This window comes from Musca autumnalis, unplaced genomic scaffold (assembly GCF_047663935.1).
Source record: "Musca autumnalis isolate F117 unplaced genomic scaffold, ASM4766393v1 scaffold_5, whole genome shotgun sequence".
Taxonomy (NCBI): Eukaryota; Metazoa; Arthropoda; class Insecta; order Diptera; family Muscidae; genus Musca; species Musca autumnalis.
Genome location: NW_027412088.1, coordinates 91,987,801 through 92,010,998, shown reverse-complemented (window position 1 = coordinate 92,010,998; position 23,198 = coordinate 91,987,801). Strand labels below are relative to the sequence as shown.

At 36.0% G+C, this 23,198-nt stretch overlaps 1 protein-coding gene across 6 annotated transcripts in view; it reads right to left on the bottom strand.

The window, feature by feature from the left end:
• LOC141387489 (uncharacterized) overlaps window positions 1–23,198 on the bottom strand; it is a 120,781-nt gene that overhangs the window by 16,477 nt on the left and 81,106 nt on the right. Inside the window, exon 1 of one of the 6 annotated variants that reach the window (XM_073957337.1) lies at window positions 10,978–12,264. The exons of the other annotated variants lie outside the window; for them this stretch is intronic. Within the exon in view, the coding sequence (XP_073813438.1) occupies window positions 10,978–11,164 (187 nt within the window). The 5' untranslated portion in view covers window positions 11,165–12,264. Of the gene's footprint in view, window positions 1–10,977; window positions 12,265–23,198 lie in introns of those variants that run through there. 6 annotated transcript variants of the gene reach the window in all.

Genomic DNA, 23,198 nt, shown 5'->3' with positions numbered 1-23,198 from the left:
ACCGTTATTATAGGTTTCCTTAACATTTATTTAAGGGATTGCCTACACTTATCATTATTTTTTGTTGTAAAAATTTCGACCGGACAAAACGGATTGATATTTTGCATTTCTAAGGTAACATAAAACATTTAAACACGTTCTTCTTATAATACCATTTTTGTTGTCGGTGTCCACACTAGCTTCAGGTCGAATGGAAGTTTTGGCGTATATTTTTGTGGACTTATATCAAAATTTTGTCTTTAAACTAGGGATTTTTTGTTTTCATATAAAATACAATATTCAAAAATATTTGGATTTAGAAACTATTATTCTTCAGTTTTTAAACCAAGTCCTTTAAAACAATTTGTTCCATATGCAACATTATTCGTAGCTTGGGAAAAATGGGCAATTTTTGGTCCAAACGCCATAATTTTTGGTGCGGAACAATTCGTTTTTGTCTCATTTTGTTCCATACGCCAAACGTCATGGATATGGAACTAAAAAGTTCAAAGTTGTTTTGTTCCATACGCCAGGCTTTATGGAAATGGAACAAAACGACAAGATTTTTTGGGTCACAAAGCGGATATGGAATGGAACATACTGGCATCTGAATATCTCAGAAACTATAAGAGATAGAGAAAAAACAAATAATCTGAAAGAGCATGGTTCAAAACCTTGTAAGGTACCTTTATCTCAAAATGTCAAAAATGGCGTATGGAACACTTAAGCATAACACCGACGGTTTGCCTATTAATGAATAAAATAACATTTATTCCATTTAAATATTGAAAAAGGTTCCGTACAATCCACTTTGAAGTGATTTTTTGTTATTTTTTATACCCTCAGCATTTATGCTAACGAGGGTATATGAGGAAAAGTCAAAATTTTTTAGTTTCCATGAAGCCAAGGTTTGCACTATTATAATACGCGAACTATTGTAGTTTACCAGTAACTATGACTATTGCTGGATTATTTTAGATGTTTTTGTACAAAGCTCAAAAATTTAGCAAAAAAAATTTAATTTACGTGGTAGTTACGACCGCGTAAAGGAAAAAACATAGGTAAAAACACGTTGAAGCTAAACAGGTTTTTTACATTGCTATTCGATTTCTGATTAAACCATTCAAATGACGGACATCTGTCCAAAGTAAAAGTAGGAGAATACAAAATGAAGATTACACATCTAATGTATCACTTTCCAAAATCTCCACTGCATCCACCTTTTATGGATGCTGACATTTTGAAGCCGGATTTCAGGTGTTTTTTGTATTTTTTATGTAACTGGGACGCGCATTCGGATATTTCGAAAAACCAATTATAGGATTAAAGAATTCGCGATTTCGCATAATCTGATATGTATATTGAGTATGTAGCCCACACAACAGCAGAGTAATCTACTGCCAAAGGCCAAAATTTAGTGTGATATTTTTTCTAAAAAACCTATTTTTTGGGTACAGTATTTACAATATCGTTTTGAGTGTGCTGGTACCCCGCGATATTTTAGTTTTTCGACGATCCGGATCATATGAGTCTCAGATCATAAAAATCCATCTACTGGAACTGCGGAAATGGATACTGCAAAAATTGAAAAATTTGCGAAAAATGTTTTTCAAAATATCGCTGACTAATTCGCGTTTTATGTGGATCGTTTCCATTTCAATGAAGAAAGTGAATCATCACTCGCGTTTGTGCGAAAAAAGCGGTTTGAAAAATTTAGTGGCGTGGGAGCTGTATCCGATTTATCCAAAAAATACTGTGTGATGCTACATCCACGGTTCTTGATGGATTTTATTGAAATATGTTTAGATCGATGTATTTTTTCACGGTTGATAGTGAAATCGGATGCGCATAAAAAGTGTATGCACTTTGTGCAAAATATAAGCGTTATACAGTTTGTTGCACACTAAACTGCAGACGATGCTACATCTTAGCGGCCAAAGTAAATCCTGGCAAATGTGTACAAATTAAAAGAGAAGAATTCGCTGTATTGGTAAACCGCATGCGCATCAAGTGATTTTGAGTATTTCGCGATTTACACGCATTTCAAAATGAACATTACCCGATACAATTTTATTTCAAGATTATACCCCATTTAAAGGAACCCAACATTTATTTGAAAGATATCCATATCTTCTGCTAGATGTTAGCGTGTTTTCGAGAAGTGATTAGAATAAAAAATGTGATTTATTGCGTGAAATTTAACTAAAATAGAAGAAAAACTCCGACGTATTTTTCTTACATTTTGTTCAACTAACTCACAAAATAAATTTTAATAAATATTTTCTCTTACAAAAATTTTATAAATTTCCTGAATATATTTTTTTGTTTTCGCTATAATATGAAAACCACTAAACGGATTTGTATAGTTTTGGTTTCATTTGAATCTTCGCGATGTATAGATTACGTACATATTTTTTATATATTTTTCAGAGGCATAAGCAGGTTGAATTTTATTAAAACAAGTTGCAAACTACCAATTGTTTGGAATTCTTTCCTAATTTCCGCGAAAATGCACAACTTTTTCACTAAAGTTATGGGACCTCAGTAAACATATAGTATGTAGGGAGCCCCTAATTAAGAGAGTTTCTCAATATAATGATTAGAGTCTTTTAAAGATTTTTTTCTTTTTATCAGAATTGAAACCGCCATAACTTTTGCGCGCAACAACCAAAATTAGTATCACGAACAGATTTAAGAATGACATTTTTTCCCAATCTATGTACCAAAAATATTTCATGTAGCTTAAAAAAAAATTTTTAATTTTTTTTTTATGGAAAACTAAAAAATTTTGTCTTTTCTTCATATACACTTTCATACGGCCAAAATGTGCCTCATCGCAATAATGGTTTTAGACCCCAAGTATGTTTGGACGAAATCCGTTTCAGACAATTTGAATTTGATTTAGCACTGTCCGTCCGTCTGTCTGTATGGCTGCTTTGAATATGAGCAAGTCCATACTTCTTGACAAAACAGCCCAAAAGGTGTCCAAACTTAGTTTCAGTTCGAAGATTGGCAACAAATTCATGTACTTCCCTCCAATATTTATAAAATGTCGCTAAAATGATATGAACGATATCCCTTGAACGGAGTAACCAAATTTATCCAACCGTTGGATCTCCTAATATTTTGTAGTTTTCACATGCATTCTAGAGTTGAAAGTGCATATATTTTTATACCCTACACCACTATGTGGTAAGGGGTATTATGTCTTTGTGCATTTGTATGTAACGTGCAAAAGGAAGCTAGATAGACATATAGTTCCTTTGAGGGATATACATAGAATCACTTTCTGAGTCGATTTATGCATGTCCGTCCGTCTGTCCGTCCGTCTGTCTGTCCATGTATTTTTGTTCGCAGCCTACAGGTCGCATTTTTTGTCCGATTCAGCTGAAAATTGGGAACTACAATTTTTTTAGCAATAGGAAGAACGCTATTGCTTTTGGTGAAAATCAGTTCAGATTTGGATATAGCGATCATATATATTTTCGCCCGATTTGGCGTATTTGATGCACCAAACACGCTATATACGTCCAATTTTGATAAAATTTTGCTTGTGTGACTGAATTCGGTCTACAAATAAGTGTGCCAAATTATATCGAAATCGGTTCAGATTTGGATATAGCTCCCATATATGTTTTCGGCCGATTTCACGTATTTTTTGTACCACATACGCTATATATGTCCGATTTCGATGAAATTTGGAATGTGTGACTGAATTCGGTCTAGAAATAAATGTGCCAACTTATATCGAAATCGGTTCTGATTTTGATATAGCTCCCATATATATTTTCGCCCGATTTCACGTATTTGCTGCACCAAACACGCTATATACGTCCGATTTTGATGAAATTTGGAATGTTTGACTGAATTCGGTCTAGAAATAAGTGTCCCAAATAATATCGAAATCTGTTAAGATCTGGATATAGCTCCGATTAATATTTTACATATTCACCGTGGTGTAGGGTATCATATAGTCGGCCCCGCCCGACTTTGATCCTTTCCTTACTGGTTCGGTTTTTCTTCTATTAGAACGCAATTGAGATAAAATAAAATAGTTATTGACTTTGACATATTAAAGCCAATCAAGATCGTCCTTGGTATTATCATCAGCTTTGTCACCCCAATTTTTCTATGTGTGTTCAAAATTAGTTGAACAAAATTTTAAACAACAAGTAAAAAGCGTACCATGAAATATTCTGAACTAATATGGAATAATTAATTTTCTTTCCATTATGAAAGTCCCTATGCTCACAATATTAGGTGGAAAAGCTTTTTCACAACAGAGAATATCTAATTTTAGCTAATTCTATTAGCTACGAACATGATGATTCATAAATGCCAAATGACAGCCAATTTCACCCGAAAATATGGATAAAAACTTAAAGAAAAACTGAAATCTGTGGTACCGTTAGATGGGGCCTATACCAAAATGTGGACAGGGCTCACAATTTTAGTTGCAGAATTTATTCGTTTACCTCTATGTCTACCCTTTTTTGATGGATAAGCTTTTATTTACTCCTTTGAGTCCTAAATTCCAAATTAAAGCAAATTCAGACATATGATGTAGATAAAATCTTCAAAATAACATAAATTGTGCGGAAAAATTTTCATACTTTTGATGTGGAATTCTAGTGGCACTAACGACGAAGATAGATGATGAAAGGAGGTCATACAAAAACATGGGCATACTTCTAAGAATTTTATTGGAGAAGTTTACTGACTACTAAAAACTCCAACTCCTAAATAACACTGCGACACAAAATGGAGGTGAAAATATGGGGCAGAGATAATTCCTTTTGAGGATGAAAGCTCTTGGTGAGTATATTAAGAATACCGAAGTACAGATCCGCCGTGAGTGGAACTTCCGAGTTATGACGTGATGAAGTTTCTGCTGTATATCCTGTAAGGCATCTGAAATTAGCGTTATATCTTTGTTAACTGTTGTTTTAGCTTATTTATGAGTCAAATCGAATGAGGATTATTTTCGTAGAGCATTTCGACCTTCTAACTCACATCCTTCAATGTTCTTTTCGTCCCTTATTTTAAGAACCGCTATAAAAGTACTACAAGATGATGCCGATTGTTACCGTGCCCACCAGTCATTTTAGTTGGTCATCGTAGGATGTTTTAGAGCTTTCGTGGCACAAAGTTTCACAAATATCATTGAACAGACCTTACGATTGTACAATCTATATCTATAAAATAACTCAAAAACCGCTGAGCAGAGTATATTACATCATCGTCTGAAGTAACATAGGCTATAAACATTTTTGAAATTCAGCGTTGCTCTGAAAATATAGTATCAGAGTGGAATATACCTCCAAAAAAGGTTTATTTTGTACGCGAATATCTATAGAATTGTAACAGATATAGTACCCAAATTTTGTCAAAATGAGTTGGAAGTACGTGTGCGCCATCCCCTAAAAATTAGCGGGGTGGGGTCGGAGGAGCAGCTCTTCCCTTTGGGCTGCTAATAGCATATTTTTGAATAACTATAAGCTTCAAAGGCTTTAAACTCATAAGAAGTTATTGTCAAGCCAATCTAATGTGTCACGAGCAAAAAATGCAGGTAGGCAATGTCGGGGGAAGTGACCCCATAGGATGAAACACCTCATTGAAGTTTTTTATACCCTCCACCATAGTATGGAGGGTATATTAAGTTTGTCATTCCGTTTGTAACACATCGAACTAATCATTTGCGACCCTATAAGGTATATATATTCTTGATCAGGATAAAATTCTGAGACGATCTAGCCATGTCCGTCTGTCCGTCCGTCTGTCCGTCTTTGGTAATCACTCTAGCGTCCGCAATAATTGAGATAGATTGCTGAAATCTATACCCTCTTTGGTATAGCCCCCATATAACGGTAACTCCGGATATAAGGTATTTTGACGTTCTTCGCCACATTTGCAGACCGAATTAGCTATAATTTGGCACTTAGGGTTCCTAGTGATCAACAAACTTATACCCTAAAGGATATGGACATAGGTCCATGTTTTGGTATAGCCCCCATATATCGGTACCTCCCGATTTTCGGTATTTTGAGAATTTTAGCTACAATTTGTAACCGAACTTTCTGAAATTTGACATTTGAGGTTCTCAGTGGTCATGAAATATCTCCACCAAACATCGTCAACATAGGTCCATGTTTTGGTATGGCCCCTTATAACCGTACCTCCCGATTTTCGGTATTTTGAGCATTTTAGATACAATTTTTAACCGAACCAGCTATAATTTGACATTTGAGGTTCTCAGAGGTCATGAAACATCTCCACGAAACATCGTCAACATAGGTCCATGTTTTGGTATAGCCCCCATATATCGGTAACTCCCGATTTTCGGTATTTTGAGAATTTTAGCTACAATTTTTAACCGAAATAGCTGCAATTTGCCATTTGAGGTTCTCAGTGGTCATGAAACATCTCCAACGAAACATCATCAACATAGGTCCATGTTTTGGTATGGCCCCTTTATAACCGTACCTCCCGATTTTCGGTATTTTGAGCATTTTAGTTACAATTTTTATCCGAACTAGCTGTAATTTGCCATTTTAGGTTCTCAGTGGTCATGAAACATCTCCACCAAACATCGTCAACATAGGTCCATGTTTTGGTATAGCTCCCATATAACGGTACCTCCCGATTTTCGGTATTTTGAGAATTTTAGCTACTATTTTTAACCGAACTAGCTGTAATTTGCCATTGGATGTTCTCAGTGGTCATGAAACATCTCCAACGAAACATCATCAACAAAGGTCAATGTGTTGGTATGGCCCCCTTATAATCGTACCTCCCGATTTACGGTATTTTGAGCATTTTAGTTACAATTTTTAACCGAACTAGCTGTAATTTGCCATTTGAGGTTCTCAGTGGTCATGAAACATCTCCACCAAACATAGCTGTAATTTGACATTTGAAGTTCTCAGTGGTCATAAAACATCTCCAACGAAACATCATCAACATAGGTCCATGTTTTGGTATATCCCCCATATAACGGTATCTTCCGATTTTCGGTATTTTGAGAATTTTAGCTGCAATTTTTAACAAAACTAGCTGTAATGTAACTTTTCGACAATGGATAGACTCCTACTGCCTCCCACTATTGCTTAAATTACACTGTGAACACAAATGTTGGGGCAGAGATAATTCTTTTTGGAGATGAAAGCCCTTGGTGTGTGTATATTAAAAACCCCGAAGGACAGATCCGCCGTGAGTAGAACTTCCGCGTTATGGCGTAATGAAATTTTCGTTTGAGACCCTGTGGGCCATCAGGAATTAGCGTTATATCTTTTTTCACAGTTGCTTAAGTGCTCTACAAAAAAACAAACAAAGATATAATGCTAATTCATGATGGCTTACAGGGTCTCTTGCAAAAACTTCATCACGCCATAACGCGGATGTTCGACTCACGGCGCATCTGTCCTTCGGGGTTTTTTATATACACACACCAAAGGCTTTCATCTCCAAAAGGAATTATATCTGCCCCAACATTTGTGTTCACAGTGTAATTTAAGCAATAGTGGGAGGCAGTAGGAGTCTGTCGAAAAGTTGTTACACCTAAAATTGTGAAAGGACGCTAATTATTCCATTTTAATTAAGACTATTTTATGGTGGAGGGTATAAAAAGTTCGGCCCGGCCGAACTTAACGACTTTTTACTTGTTCTTTCTTCATCTTTATACTTCGAGCTGACGATTGATAAACGTTTTTTTGTTGAGGAAGTTATTGAAAAATAACTTCGGTGGAGAATATCCACAAACAAGAAACAATGGAACTGATGAGATCCTATGGCGAGGATCGAAACTAGTCTTCCCTGCCTTACCCCTTGGCGAACAATGCCAAACTTTTTCCACTAATAAATTAGTTGTTTTAAAATATTAAAACAACAACAATGGGATTAAGCCAGACTATTTTGCAAAAAAAAAAATCACAAAATTGTATCAGCTATCCCAATAAAAAACGACACCAAAATTTAATATTTCAGTTTTACTATTAGATTCAAAATCGCCAATATTTTATAAAGTCGCTACGGGGAAGGGTATGCGACTTATCACATGGAGAATGTTCCTTAACACTTTCGGTGCTTCTTTTTTGTTATACCCTACACCACTAATTGGGGGAAGGGTATTATAAGTTGCTTTTGGCCAAAAAGTTTGTAACGCATCGAAATAATGGTCGTAGACCCATATTTATATATACCAAAATGAATGTCTCGACGAGCTGAGTCGATCTGGCTATGTGTGTCCGTCCGTCTGTCCATCTAAACCTTGTAATCACGCTACAGGTCGCAATTTTGATTGGATCGTCACCAAATTTTGGGGGTTCATGAGGGTCCCGGAGGGTAAGAAGCCTATTGACTATTGGCTATGAAAGTAGAAAATCCCATCTTTACAATGATGCAAAATAGGTTGGCGAAGGTGGCCAAATAACGGAGATATCGCAATAGTCGGTAATACATCCCATTTTCAATTTTTTTCGAAATCGCAGTACAGGTCGCAATTTTTGTCGGATCGTCACGAAATTTTGGGGGTAAATGGGAGGTCTTCTTATAGAAGAGTAGGACGTCTTCTCATAGTCCTCTCATAGAAAGTCAGAATGTCTTCTCCTTGAAGAGCAAAAGGTCGTCTCATAGAAGGACAGAATGTCTTCTCATAGTGTGGCAAGATGTCTTCTCATAGAAGAGCAGGAGGTCGTCTCATAGAAGAGCAGGACGTTTGCATACAGAAGGGCAGCAGGTCTTCTTAAAGAAAAGCAGGAGGTCTTCTTATACAAGAGCAGGAGGTCTTCTCATAGAAGAGTAGGACGTCTTCTCATAAAGTAGCAGTACGTTTGCATATAGAAGGGCAGGAGGTCTTCTTATAGAAGAGAAGGAGGTCTTCTTATACAAGAGCAGGACGTTTTCTCATAGAAGAGCAGAAGGTCCTCTCATAGAAGGGCATGATGTCTTCTCCTTGAAGAGCAAAAGGGCCTCCCATAGAACGGAATGATGTCTTCTCATAGAAGGGCAGGAGGTCGTCACATAGAAGAGTAGGACGTTTGGCATGTAGAAGGGTAGGATGTATTCTCATATAAGAGCAGGAGGTCTTCTCATAGAAGAGCAGGACGTCATAGAATGTATTTAAAGGAAAAAAGCAATTTCAATTTTATCTTATAGAAGACCAGGAGTCCTTATAGAAGAGGAAGAGGTCTTCTTATAGAAGATCAGGACGTCTTCTCATAGAAGAGCAGAGGGTCCTCTCATAGAAGGGCAGGTGGCCTTCTCATAGAAGAGCTGGGGGATCTTTTTATAGAAAAGCAGGAGCTCATCTCATAGAAGAGCAGAAGACCTTCTTATTGAAAAGCATAAGGTCTTCTCATTGAAGACCAGGAGGTCTACTTATAGAAGACATGAAGGTTTTTTTTTTATAGAAGATCTGGAGGACTACTTTTAGAAGATTTTTGGGTCTTCACATAGAAGGTCTTATAGAATATCTGGAGGTCTTCTTTTAGTATATTGAAAGATTCGTATAGAATACCTAGGGTCTTCTTATGGAAGATTTGAGGCCTTCTTATGGAAGATCTGAAGCCTTCTTTTAGAAAAACTGAAGGACATCTTATAGAAGATCTGAATGTCTTGTTATAGCAGATCTGAAAGACTTCTTATAGAACACCAGAATGTCTTCCTATAGAAGGGCTGGAGGTCAGACCTGGTGGCCATCTTATAGAAGATCTGGGGGTCTTATTTTAGAAAATCTGCAGGAATTGTTATTCATGATCTGGAGGTTTTCTTATAGTAGATGTGGAGGTCTTCTTATTGAAGATCAAGGGGTTTTACTATAGAAGATCTGGGAGTCAAACAAAGTGAAACATCTCCGTTGGAAAAAATCTATGCCATATGGCATAGTATGAAGTACAAAAAATCTGGCAGGTCTGTTAAACTATATTTCGGATCTTTTTTTCGTTTTAATTATTAAGGCAATGATTATCTACTAACTTAATTACAAAAAGTTAACAAAAAAGTAATTTTTGTTAATAAAATTATAAGATGGTATTTTCATGCAAATTTTAAATCGAACAAGGATCTCTCGCTCTTTGAGACATAACAAGGTATAGGGTCCACCAATCAAAATTGTTTGTCGATTTATTTTTAGATAACACTTCAGGGAAAAATACAAAATTACTAAAAAATGGTACCCATAGGTATTTTGCCTTAAAACGGACTTCAAAAACTGGCTATGCCATATGGCATAGAATCACTGAAAGGGTTAATTGATACTAATATAAAATAGAGTATACTTGATCAATATAAATGTGGGAAATGTCAACCCTGGTAAGAGTAAAACTTATGTCAATCAATTGGGTGGGCAGGTTGAGAGGAAGCACACACAAAAATTATTGTGTGTCCTGATTACAATGATATAATTTTTTTATGATGGCCTGTCCGAAAAAAATTTGTCCATCAGTCATTTTATTTGGGCAGACAGTAAGTATAGATCACGATTAAAATTATATCATTGTAATCAGGATACAAAGGACAAGTAGTCTTTATCTGCACTTAATCGAAAATGATTACCTTTTGTGGAGAGGTAACCGAAGAACTTTTCTTATTTTTTTGCAATTATCTCAGGAACTATGAATTGGACTACGAACATTATTATATCATTGTAATCAGGACCACAAAAAGGGTACACGAACTGACGGACATATGTAGCTAGGTAGACCAACAGATTGTCTGCATTTCTCTAAGTCATACGGCAAAAAAAAAAAAAAAAACACTCGAACGTCTCTATTTGTTTACAGTTTAATGACACCTTTTCTTTACGACCCACTCTCTCCTAAATGTTTTGCCAAATCTGGTTGGCAATTGGTGTTTGTGCCTTAAGACTTTTGTATTCCTTTTAACGTTTGACATATTGTATATGTATTCACATTTCACACATAATATAAATGAATTTGATTAAGTTCCTTACAAGGACTTAACATATGTTGCCCTCTTCAAGGATATGTTACAACCAATTACCTTTAGCATCCTCGACAATAATTATGGTACTGCTAATTCCACCATGACCCGAATGGGATGATATTGGTATAATGCCATAACCCGAAGAGCCACTGCCGCTGCTGCTACCACCAGCATCGATGACTGTGCAAAAAATTAGAAGAACGTAGGTCCCGATCAGTGTAACGTAATCCAAACACGACCGCATTGCAGCAACAACAAAACGATACTATTTTTAGGAGATCCACCAATGTTTGAAATTATTTGTTGTTATGAAAAATCACTAAAGTAAGTCAGTCAGCGCGACTGAATGAAAGATAATGACACTTAATTTGTTTTGCGTTTTATCTGGCGATGGGGGCAGAGGATTTCAATTGAGAATTGTGAATGAAGTTTTTTTTGGAGTTGTGCCCCATCAAATGAAGAATCTCCACATAAAAAATGTTAATTTTTTCACAATTACGTAATGCTTATGAACATTCATGTGTTGTTGTTGTTATTGTTTGAATGAAAATGAATTTGTTTTATTTTGGCTTTGGCGTTTATTTATTTTTTTCTATTTGAATTTTCCACTGATGAATATGAAATATTCTTTTGTTTGGGGTTTTTATGAAAAATTGGTTTTGTCTGAATGTCAAATGAATTAAACACTTGATGTCACACGCGGTCAATAGTGACTGTGATGATTTTAGACACGCAAACTTTGGGATAACCTAAATTGGCCAGCCATCAATTTGAAATGCGAAAATCACTCGGAGAATAGCGTTGTTGTTGTTGTTTATTCCATTTGCGGGAGCAGCAGTATGATTTTTTTTTAGTTTTTATGGTTTAACAATTGTTTGACATGGAAGTGATGGCCCTTGTCCATGGTTTTTCTATGGAAATATTCAACACTCATCACCGAAACCATTTATTTGCATGAATTTTAAGCTTCAAGAATCATAAAACATGGGGTTATGGGAAAGGTCGCTGAATAATTAGTTATTTTTGCAAAGCACTTTCAATTTCAATTCGTATTGTCACACACAAACACTTCACACATTAATAAATGTCTAAATTTAGCACATTTTAATTATTCCTCATTTTATGGCTTATTAGTTGAACAAAACAAAACAAACTTATAAAATATTTGCATATTTTGACCATTATTCGTTGGGATCCTTCACAAAAAATGTTGTCATTCATTGGGCTTTAAAAAAAATCGTTATTTCCATTCCAGTTTTCGAGTATTTCCATGTTCTTCTTCCGTTGCGAATGTTAATGATTCTAATTCGTTTCGTTTCCCTATCGACGCGCTACTGAACGCCACAGCTTGGCCATAACATGGTTTTATATTTTCATGGCAAAATTGAAATGCTGGAAATAAAAGCTTTTCTGCGTTGAGTGGTGGGTGGGAAATCAGAATGCTGATGATCATCATCATCATTATCAACAACAACAAACATAGAAAATCAACGCAAAATCTCAACAACACCAACTCGCCACAACATCATTAACACTCGCATGATTAGCATGAAACTCATCTACCCCCTTTAGTAGATGTGGAAAACTCACAGTAGGGCAGGTTCATTATTAATATGTTCGAAATTTTTCCTTTTGTTCTTAGAAAAGCTTTTCTCATGACAACTGTGGCTATACGTGAAGGTTAGGTACTCTCAAACGATATGAAAGCTTTAGAATCCTTTCAAATAAATCTTCGCTTGTTTCTTAAGTCTTTGGTTTTCTCTGCAAGCAATTTTACATTTAGCCACATCTCTTTTGAAGTTTTGGAGACTCTATATAATTTATGGGGAGTGGTAGTAGAAAATGGTGTATAGAAAGCAGAGGGTCTACAATTTCAAAGTTCAGAACTATCTCGGCCTATATTTAATCTTAGACTGACCTCATGGTGATATTATCAAGGGAACTCAAAGACGTTAAAGTAACGTCCAACGAACATAAGGCCAAAAATGAACACTGGGCATTATGACTGTACTAACAGCGGTCATAAGGGCTTTATAACGCCAGTTTGTCGTTGTGACCGCTTTAATAAGAATTTTACTATAGAAATGTTAAATTGAATTTTATTCATGGATGAAGGCTTAAACCCCGACCAAAGGCCGGCAATTCAACGTAAATTGAACTGTAGGGTCAACCAAATTCCATATGAGTGACCGACTTTGTGTTTGTCCAAGTCTTGACAACCTATGTTTTGATGTTTTGGGTTTCCCGATCTGGAAAAATATATCGTTGCAGTCAAGGCCATAGGGTCTACCTAAGCGGAGTTAGGCGAATATTTCTCAACATTTGGGTGGTACCGTTCCGATGTTACCGTTATTATACCCTCAGCATTTAAGCTAACGAGGGTATATACACTTTCACACGAGCAAAATGTGCCTCATCGAAATAATAGTTTTAGACCCCAAGTATGTTTTGACGAAATCCGTTTCAGACAATTTGGAGTTGATTTACAACCTGTTTCTGTATGTCGAAACGAAAATGTGTGCGAATGAAACACGCCCAAACTTTTGCGTGTTTTCAATTTGTTTTTTGTTTTGAAGCAAAAGCAAAGGTAAAAAATATTTCGAAAACTAAAGTTTGGGCGTGCTTCATTCGCACACATTTTCGTTTCGACATACAGAACTGTTTGTCTGTCTGGCTGGAGCGCACGATAACTCTCGAATGGATCAACCGATTCGGTCCAAAATTTGGCTTTCGTAATATTTTGTCCAAACTTAGTTTAAGTTCGAAGATGGGTTATATCGGTAAACTCCTTACGGTATCTCTCCCACAAAAGTTCGAAAATGTTCAGAAAATTTATGCGCACGATAACTCTTGAAGGGAGTAACCGATTTGGTCCATACTTAGCATATCGTATTGGTCCAGACTTAGATGAGGTTCCAATATGGACTCAATCGATCAACTCCTTGGGGTATCTCCCACACAAAATTTCGGAAATGTTCGGTTTAGGACCTGCTCTCGAATCGCTTTGATTTTTGTTGTAGCAACTTGCATACACCGCAGCCTATACGACGGTACAAGTTTCATCTGGAGCAAGTCCATACTTCCTGAGAAAATAGCCTGAAAGATGCAAAAAACGCTATGAACGGATCTGCCGATTCGGACCAAAATTTGTCCTTCGTAATATTTTGTCCAAACATAGTTTAAAATTAATTGTGCGTACGTTAACTGTTGAAGGGAGTGACCGATTTAGTCCATACTTTACACATACTAATATATCTACCAGATATAGATCAGGTTTGAATATGGACTATATTTGTCCACTCCTTCGGGTACCTCCCACATACAATTTCGGAGGAGTTCACTTTAAGACCAGCTCTCGAATTACTTTGATGTCTGTTCGAAAATCCTTTAGAAATGTATGCTGTTCGTTGTGGTCCGTTTTACAGCCATATTATGTTTTCCGTGGACAATTCCATGCTTCCTGGCATACTGGTCCAAAAGTTATAGGATGACTCACTGAAATGACTAGTGAGCCCAATATATATCAAGAAGATATGGCTCTCAAAACAAGATCCACTTCCACAATGGACCATTTCTTTAAGCACCTCATCCGCAACACTTTTAAACTTTAATCCTAATACACATTTTTGTCGGCAAGTTCAAATCTCCAAAAAGGGCCACAAAATTCTGAAAAGACCCTAAATACATTCGATCAGTCCGTAGATTAAAATTTCAATTCACATAGGCTGAAGGTATATCTCTGTCGGCAAAGCCGACTGATACTTTTGTACTTGTTTTTGTTGGTTGCAATAGCGGTATCTAAAAATGTCGGGCGAGGCTATCGGTCTCATGATGTATGTACATCCCTACAGAAAAAAAACTGTTATAATTATAATAGTAAAAAGTAGTAAAGTTTATACCTATCACCATAAGTTATTCTTAAAAAAGTTCAAATGTCAAATTACAGCAAGCTAAAATTCTCAAAATACCGAAAATGGAAAAGTACGCTTAGTCTTATGCCAGACTTTGAAAATTTCCATTAACATGAAAATTAGTTTATATATAGGTAAGATGTGGGAAAGGGGTGAAACTCTGTACACAAGGTTCTGTAATCTGAAGTTATTCTTTGTGTTTAAATTCGAAACTCTCGAACCAATGCAAAGCAATGAAAATATCAACATTTTCATATGATTTCATGTATGTGTGTGGACGCCAATGAAAATTTAAAAGAGAATAACAAAGAATTTTCTAATGAAAATTTTCATAGTCTGGCATAAGACTTAGATGCAGCTTATACCAAAAGGAGGAATTATATTGAAATTGTTTAGTGAAGAAACCCTTTTGTGACCTCTGAGAACCTCAAATATCAAATTACGGGCAGTTCCGTCAAACAACGTAGCTAAAACCTTCTGAGAACCTCGAAAGTCATATTACAGCTATTTCGGTTAAAGTTGTAGCTAAACTCCTCAAATACCGAGTTTCAGTTCTATAGGGGTTATACCCATAAATTGACCTATGTGGACGAAAATTTCGAGTTTCAGTTCTATAGGGGCTATACGATAAAAATAAACCTGTGTGGACCATTTTTTGTGAAGAAGTTTCGCGACCACTGAGAATCTCAAATGTTAGATTACAGCTACTTCGTTTAAAAATTGTAGCTAAAATCCTCAAAAAACCGAAAATCGGGAGGTACGTTACCAAAACGTGGAACTATATTGACGATTTCCCGTGAAAAACTTTCGTGACCACTTAGAACTTCAAATGTCAAATTTCAGATAGTTTGTTTAAAAATTGTAGCTAAAATCCTCAAAATACGGAAAATCGGAAGCTATATGGGGGCTATTCCAAAACATAGGTCAATGTTAAATTACAGCTACTTCGTTTAAAAATTTTAGCTCAAATCTTCAAAATACCGAAAATCGGGAGGTACCGTTATATGGGAGCTATATCAAAACATGGAAGTATGTTTACGATTTCCGGTGGAGAACCTTAAATGTTAAATTACAGCTAGTTAGATTAAAAATTGTAGCTAAAATCCTTAAAATACCAAACATCGGAAAATATATGGGGGCTATTCCAAAACATGGACCTATATTGACGATTTTTGGTGGAGAAGTTTCGGGACCAATGAGAACCTCAAATGTAAAATTACAACTAGTTCAGTCAAAAAATTAGCTAAAATCCACAAAATACCTTAAATCGGAAGATACCAAAACGTGGACGTATCTTAGTAATTTTTAGTGGAGAAATTGTTTGGTCATTGAGAACCTCAAATGTCAGATTTAAGCTAATTCGGTCAAAAATTTAGGTTAAATCCTCAAAATACCTTAAATACCTTAAATCGGTTAACAAATGGTTAAGATATAGTGATTTAAGTGTGACAAAAACGCATTAAAAAACAGGAAAATGCTTTTCCTCGTGCTCTAGGCTGCGTAGAAGACACCCAACTACGTAATTATTTACATTTATCAAGAAGGAAATTTAGTTAGCTTTAGAAAATGGGGAAAATCAATGAAATCGGTTGAACAATGCGTAAAATCAAAAAACGAAGTGACCCAAAGAAACCAAAGGTTTCTTCCATGGACTCCCACAATACCGAATTTAATCATCAGAATCCCTGCAAAAAACTTTTGTCCACTTTTGTAGCACAGTGTTTAGTAGCATATGTTTGCTCCCTATTTCTTATAAGGTAGTGTCAGGGATATTGTGCGAACGACTAAAGCCTTTGGTCAACGAAATAATTGGGCCATACCAATGCGGCTATAGACCTGGCAAATCCAGCATTGAGCAGATATTTACCCTGCGGCAAATCCTGGAGAAGACCCAAGAGATGCAGATCGACACATACCACATTTTTGTCGATTATAAAGCAGCCTTCAAAGGTATTCCAAGCTATGTTTGAATTTGGTATCCCCGCAAAGCTCATTCGGCTTTGTAAAATGACTCTAACTGACACAAGATCTTCAGTTAAAATAGGAAAGAACCCCTCCGAAGAGTTTTGTACCAAAAGAGGTTTCAGGCAAAGAGACAGCCTTTCGTGTGATCTTTTCAACATCCTGCTAGAAAAGGTTATAGGAGAGGCAAACGTCAAAAGAAGTGGCACAATCTACACCAATAGCCACATGTTACTTGCTTATGCTGATGATATAGACATCATGGGCCGATCAGTAAAAGAAGTAACTGATACCTTAATGAAAGTCGAAGGAGAATCTGCTAAAGTGGGTCTGGCGGTAAACGGTGAGAAGACCAAGTTTATGGTGTCGACGCGCAATGCGTCCATTGAGCTCGGACTGATTGTGGAAGTTGGTTCCTATAATATTGAGGTAGTAAAAGACTTCGTCTACCTCGGCACCTCCGTAAACACAACAAACATCAGTTGTGAAATAAAAAGAAGAATTGTATTGGCCAACAGATGCTACTTTGGCTTAAGTAAGCTGTTTAAAAACAAAGCCACATCTCGTCAAACAAATAACGCTTTACAAAACACTGATACTACCAGTGCTGATGTATGGTTCCGAAGCCTGGGTACTTGCGCAAGCAGATAAGGCATTGCTTGGCGTGTTTGAGAGAAAAATTCTTCGAAAGTTCTACAGACCGATCTGCGTTGACGGTGAATATCGACGTCGTATAAACCACGAGCTGTATCTGCTATAAAACGACATCAATATAGTTAAACGTATCGAGATGCAGCGATTGCGTTGGCTAGGCCATATAATAAGAATGAGTGATGATGAACCCGCTAAAAAGGCGTATAAATTCGAGCCACATGGCGGTGAAGATATGAAAGGCTCGGTATTCCAAATAGCAAAGCACGAAACAGAGAGAATTGGAAATGTTCTAAGTAAGTAAGTAAGTAAGTAAGTAAGTAAGTAAGTAAGTAAGTAAGTAAGTAAGTAAGTAAGTAAGTAAGTAAGTAAGTAAGTAAGTAAGTAAGTAAGTAAGTAAGTAAGTAAGTAAGTAAGTAAGTAAGTAAGTAAGTAAGTAAGTAAGTAAGTAAGTAAGTAAGTAAGTAAGTAAGTAAGTAAGTAAGTAAGTAAGTAAGTAAGTAAGTAAGTAAGTAAGTAAGTAAGTAAGTAAGTAAGTAAGTAAGTAAGTAAGTAAGTAAGTAAGTAAGTAAGTAAGTAAGTAAGTAAGTAAGTAAGTAAGTAAGTAAGTAAGTAAGTAAGTAAGTAAGTAAGTAAGTAAGTAAGTAAGTAAGTATGTAAGTAAGTAAGTAAGTAAGTAAGTAAGTAAGTAAGTAAGTAAGTAAGTAAGTAAGTAAGTAAGTAAGTAAGTAAGTAAGTAAGTAAGTAAGTAAGTAAGTAAGTAAGTAAGTAAGTAAGTAAGTAAGTAAGTAAGTAAGTAAGTAAGTAAGTAAGTAAGTAAGTAAGTAAGTAAGTAAGTAAGTAAGTAAGTAAGTAAGTAATATCTACGTCTTCATATAGCCCCATTGAACGGTACTTCCCGATTTTCGGTATTTTGGAGATTGTGGTCTCAATATTACACCAAAGTGACTAAAATTATTTACTTTTTCTTTCCACCTGAAATTCATCGGTATAGGTCTACCACGGCGCTCTTGAACCGAATTGAAATGGAAGGTGCTTATAGCTGTGAAAATTCTCTACAAGGTTGGCTGATTGATATTTTTTTAAGTTCTACCATTTTTGAGATATAGAGGTTCAGATCAAACTTTCAAATTTTTTTCTTAGGTCTTCAGGATTTAGCTTGAAAACTGTAAGTCCTTTCGAAATGGGACTAACTAATATGTTGTAGCTGTGAAAATTCTCTACAAGATTGGCTTTCGTAATTATACCCTACACCACTATGTGGGGAGGGTATTATAAGTTGGTTTTGGCCAAAAAGTTTGTAACGCATCGAAATAGTGGTCGTAGACCCATACATATATATATCAAAATGAATGTCTCGACGAGCTGAGTCGATCTGGCTATGTGTGTCCGTCCGTCCGTCCGTCCGTCCGTCCGTCTGTCCGTCTGTCCGTCTGTCCGTCTGTCCATCTAAACCTTGTAATCACGCTACAGGTCGCAATTTTGATCGGATCGTCACGAAATTTTGCATGTTGATAGGGGTCCCGGAGGGGAAGAAGCCTATTGATTTTGGTGATGGTCGGATAATATTTAGGGGTCGGAAAGGGCAAAAAACTTAGGTGGATAAAATGACAACGTTTTTTTCCAAAGCGAATATCTCAGCTTCTGTACGGGGTATACCAAAAGCAAAATCTGACTATGAAAGAAGAAAATATCACCTTTCTAATGATGTTAAGCAGGTGCTCGTAGGTAATCAAACAACGAAGATATAACAATAGTAGCAAATAAAACCCCAATTTTCATTTTTGCGATTTTAACTATATTGACGAATATCACAGCTTTGGTTGAAAACTTTCCAAAAGCAAAGTCTGACTATGAAAGTAGAAGATCCCGTCTTTACAATGATGCAAACTAGGTCGGCGTAGGTAACCAAATAACGGAGATATCGCAATAGTCGGTAATACATCCCATTTTTCTATTTTTTTGGAAATCACGCTACAGGTCGCAATTTTAATCGGATCGTCACGAAAACTTGAGGGTTAATGGGGGTCTCACAGATGAAGAAGCCTATTGATTTTGGTGTTGGTCGGATAATAATTAGGGGTCGGAATGGGCAAACACTTATTTGGAGAAAAGTCAACATTTTATTTTAAAACCAATATCTCTGTTTCTTTAAGAGGTATATCAAAAGCAAAACCTGGCAAGGAAAGTAGAAAATATCACCTTTAAAACGATGTAAAATAGGTTGTCGTAGGTGGTCAAATAGCAGAGATATGGCAATAGTCGATAATGCATCCCATTTTCCGATTTTCTTGTAATCACGCTACAGGTCGCAATTTTGATCGGATCGTCACGAAATTTTGGGGGTTAATGGGGGTCCCAAAGAGAAAGAAGCCTATTGATCTTGATGATGGTCGGATAATATTCAGGGGTCGGAATGGGCAAACACTTATTTGGAGAAAGGTCAACGTTTTATTTCAAAGCCAATATCTCTGTTTATTTAAGAGGTACATCTAAAGCAAAACCTGGCAAGGAAAGTAGAAAATATCACCTTTACAAGGATGTAAAGCAGGTTGTCGTAGGTGGTCAAATAGCAGAGATATGGCAATAGTCGATAATGCGTCCTATTTTCCAATTTTTTTGTAATCACGGTTTTTTTGTAATCGGTCGCAATTTTCATCGGATCGTCACGAATTTTTTGGGAGTGGATGCGGGTCCCACAGAGGAAGAAGCCTATTTAGTTTGGTGATGGTCGGATAATATTCAGGAGTCGGAATAAGCGAAAAGCTTATGTGGAGAAATGTCAACGTTTTTTTATGCGAATATCTCCGCTTCTGGTTGGAGTATTCCAAAAGGAATACCCCTCAATGGCAGAAGAAAAGATCTCGTTTATATTGATGCAAAGTATGTTGGCGTAAGTGAGCAAACCGAGATATTGCAAAATTCAGTAATATACCCAATATTTCCATTTTTTGTAATCACGCTACAAGTTAGAATTTTGATCGGATAGTGACAAAATTTTTGGGGGTAGATGGGGGCCCACAGAGGAAGAAGCCTATTGATTTTGGTGATAGTCGGATAATATTTAGGGGTCGGAATGGGGAAAAACTCATTTGGAGACAAATTCAAAGTTTTTTTCTTTGTGAATATATCGGCTTCTAGTAGGGGTATACCAACGGCAAAGCCTGTCTATGGAAGAAGAAATTATTACCTTTACATTGGTGTAAAGCAGGTTGGCGAAGGGAGATACCACAATAGTCGGTAATGCATCCAATTCTTCCATTTTTTGCAATCAAGCTACAGGTCGTAATTTTGATCGGATGGTCACGTAATTTTGGTTGCTTATGGGGGTCCCAGAGAGAAAGAGGCATATTATTTTTGGTGGTAGTCGGATTATATTCCCTAAAAGAAATGTTTACCAGTGAAAAGCTTATGCACAGGGGTAGTGGTGTAGGGTATCACATGGTCGGCTCCGTCCCGACTATAGCCTTTGCTCACTTGTTTTTGACTAAATTAATTTATTCCTTGGCTAGATATACCTCCATATGTTTGCATAAAATTAAATATGCAGGTATATTTGACTAAGGAATAAATGTACTTAGTCAAAAATTATTATATTTAGTTTACTGAAAAATGTTTCCATTGATATGTCCAGCACTGTATGTCCAATTTCGCTGAAATGTTAAATGTCTGACGGCATTTGTTCTAAAAATAAATGTGCCAAATTATAACGAGATTGGTTTAAATTTGGATATAGTCCCCATATACATATATTTTCCGCCGGTTTCCTTATTTTATGCACCAAACACGCTATATATGTCCAATTTCGCTGAAATTTAGAATGTGTGCCAATTTATATCAAAATCGGTTCAGATTTGGATATAGCTCCTATATATATTTTCTGCCGATTTCATGTATTTGAGGCACCAAACACGCTATTTATATCCAATTTGAATAAAATTTGGAGTGTGTGACTGAACTTGGTCTAGAAATACATGAGCCAAATTTTATCGAAATCGGTTCAGATTTTGATATAGCTCCCATATATATTTTCGGCCGATTTTCCGCATTTGATGCACCAAACACGCTATATATGTCCAATTTCACTGAAATTTGGAATGTGTAACGGAATTTGGTCTAGACATAAATGTGCCGAATTATATCGAAATCGGTTCAGATTTGGATATTGCTCCAATATATATTTTCGGCCGATTTTCGACATTCGATGCACCAAACACGCTATATATGTCCAATTTCGTTGAAATTTGGATGGTCTGACGGAATTCGTTCTAGAAATAAATGTGCTAAATTATATCGAGATCGGTTCAGATTTGAATGTAGCTCCCATATATATTTTCGGCCGATTTCCTGTTTTTTATGCACCAAGCACGCTATATATGTCCAATTTCGCTGAAATTTGGAATGTGTTACAGAACTTGGTCTAGAAATAAATGTGCCAAATTATATCGAAATCGGTTCAGATTTGGATATAGCTCCTGTATATATTTTCGGCCGATTTCCTGTATTTTATGCACCAAACTCGCTATATATGTCTAATTTCGCTGAAATTTAGAATGCGTAACGGGATTTGGATGTGTCCAATGTCGCTGAAATTTGGGATGTCTGATGGAATTTGTTCCAAAAACAAATGTACCAAATTATATCGAGACCGGTTCAGATTTGGACACACTATATATGTCCAATTTCACTGAAATTTGGAAAGCGTGACGGAATTCGTTCTAGAAATAAATGGGACAAATTATATCGAAATCGGTTCAGATTTGAATATAGCTCCCATATATATTTTCGGCATGTTTTTGTTACATATGTTCAATTTCAATGAAATTTTGAAGACTTAGCAGTCAGTAGAACTCATCATTATATACACATGTACTTATAGTTGGAAAGGAATTGACCAAGGATACTACTAAGTATCATATCTTTGAGAGACTTCTTAAGATTTATGTTTTATTATGATATATCTAAATCATTAGGAATACTTATTGGCGGAAAGGCTTTCGGAGGAGTGTTACCTCCTGAAAAATACAAAAAATAACATAGTAGCTCCATAACAACCCTGAATAGGTATATAACGCTTTCATATCTCCTATATTTATTCGTTAAAATATAAAAAAAACGTTAATATAATTATGGCATTCCATTCCATACATATAAATTTTAAATCGATGATGACAAGAAGTTGGGATTTTGCCCAGGAAAATCGATTTCTAAATCACTGCGGATCATTGAAATATGTTGGCTCAATTTCTCATTATAGGTCTACGTTTGTGAGAAGTATTGTCTGCCTGAACGAAATAGTACAGCGGAATAATTCACTGATATCGGGTTTCAGTCAAAGTTACTTATATTCCATCAAATGTTTTCATTATTTTGGTAATTTCGTTTTGTCTATTTCTGAATAAAGGACTTGCTTATTCGATTACTCTAAATAAAAGTAGTAGATGCTGTTCTAAAACAAGAAGTATCAAATCAGCCACTTGGTTTATTTGAATTTGCTAAGTCAAATTCGCTAGTCAAAATGAACTTTAATGCCCAAATCTAACCTTGATTTTTTTCTTAAGGGACATAACAAAATATTTGTATCTCAGTTCAAATATTAAAAAAAAAAACAAGTATATTGACCCCACAATCTTTATGAATGGTTTCAAGAGTCATTAGATCTTATTATTCCTCCAATGCCTACAACTTATGATTTCAACAATTAATAATATTTTGTTCCCAAAACTAAGTCATAAAAGTTCCACAATTACAAGT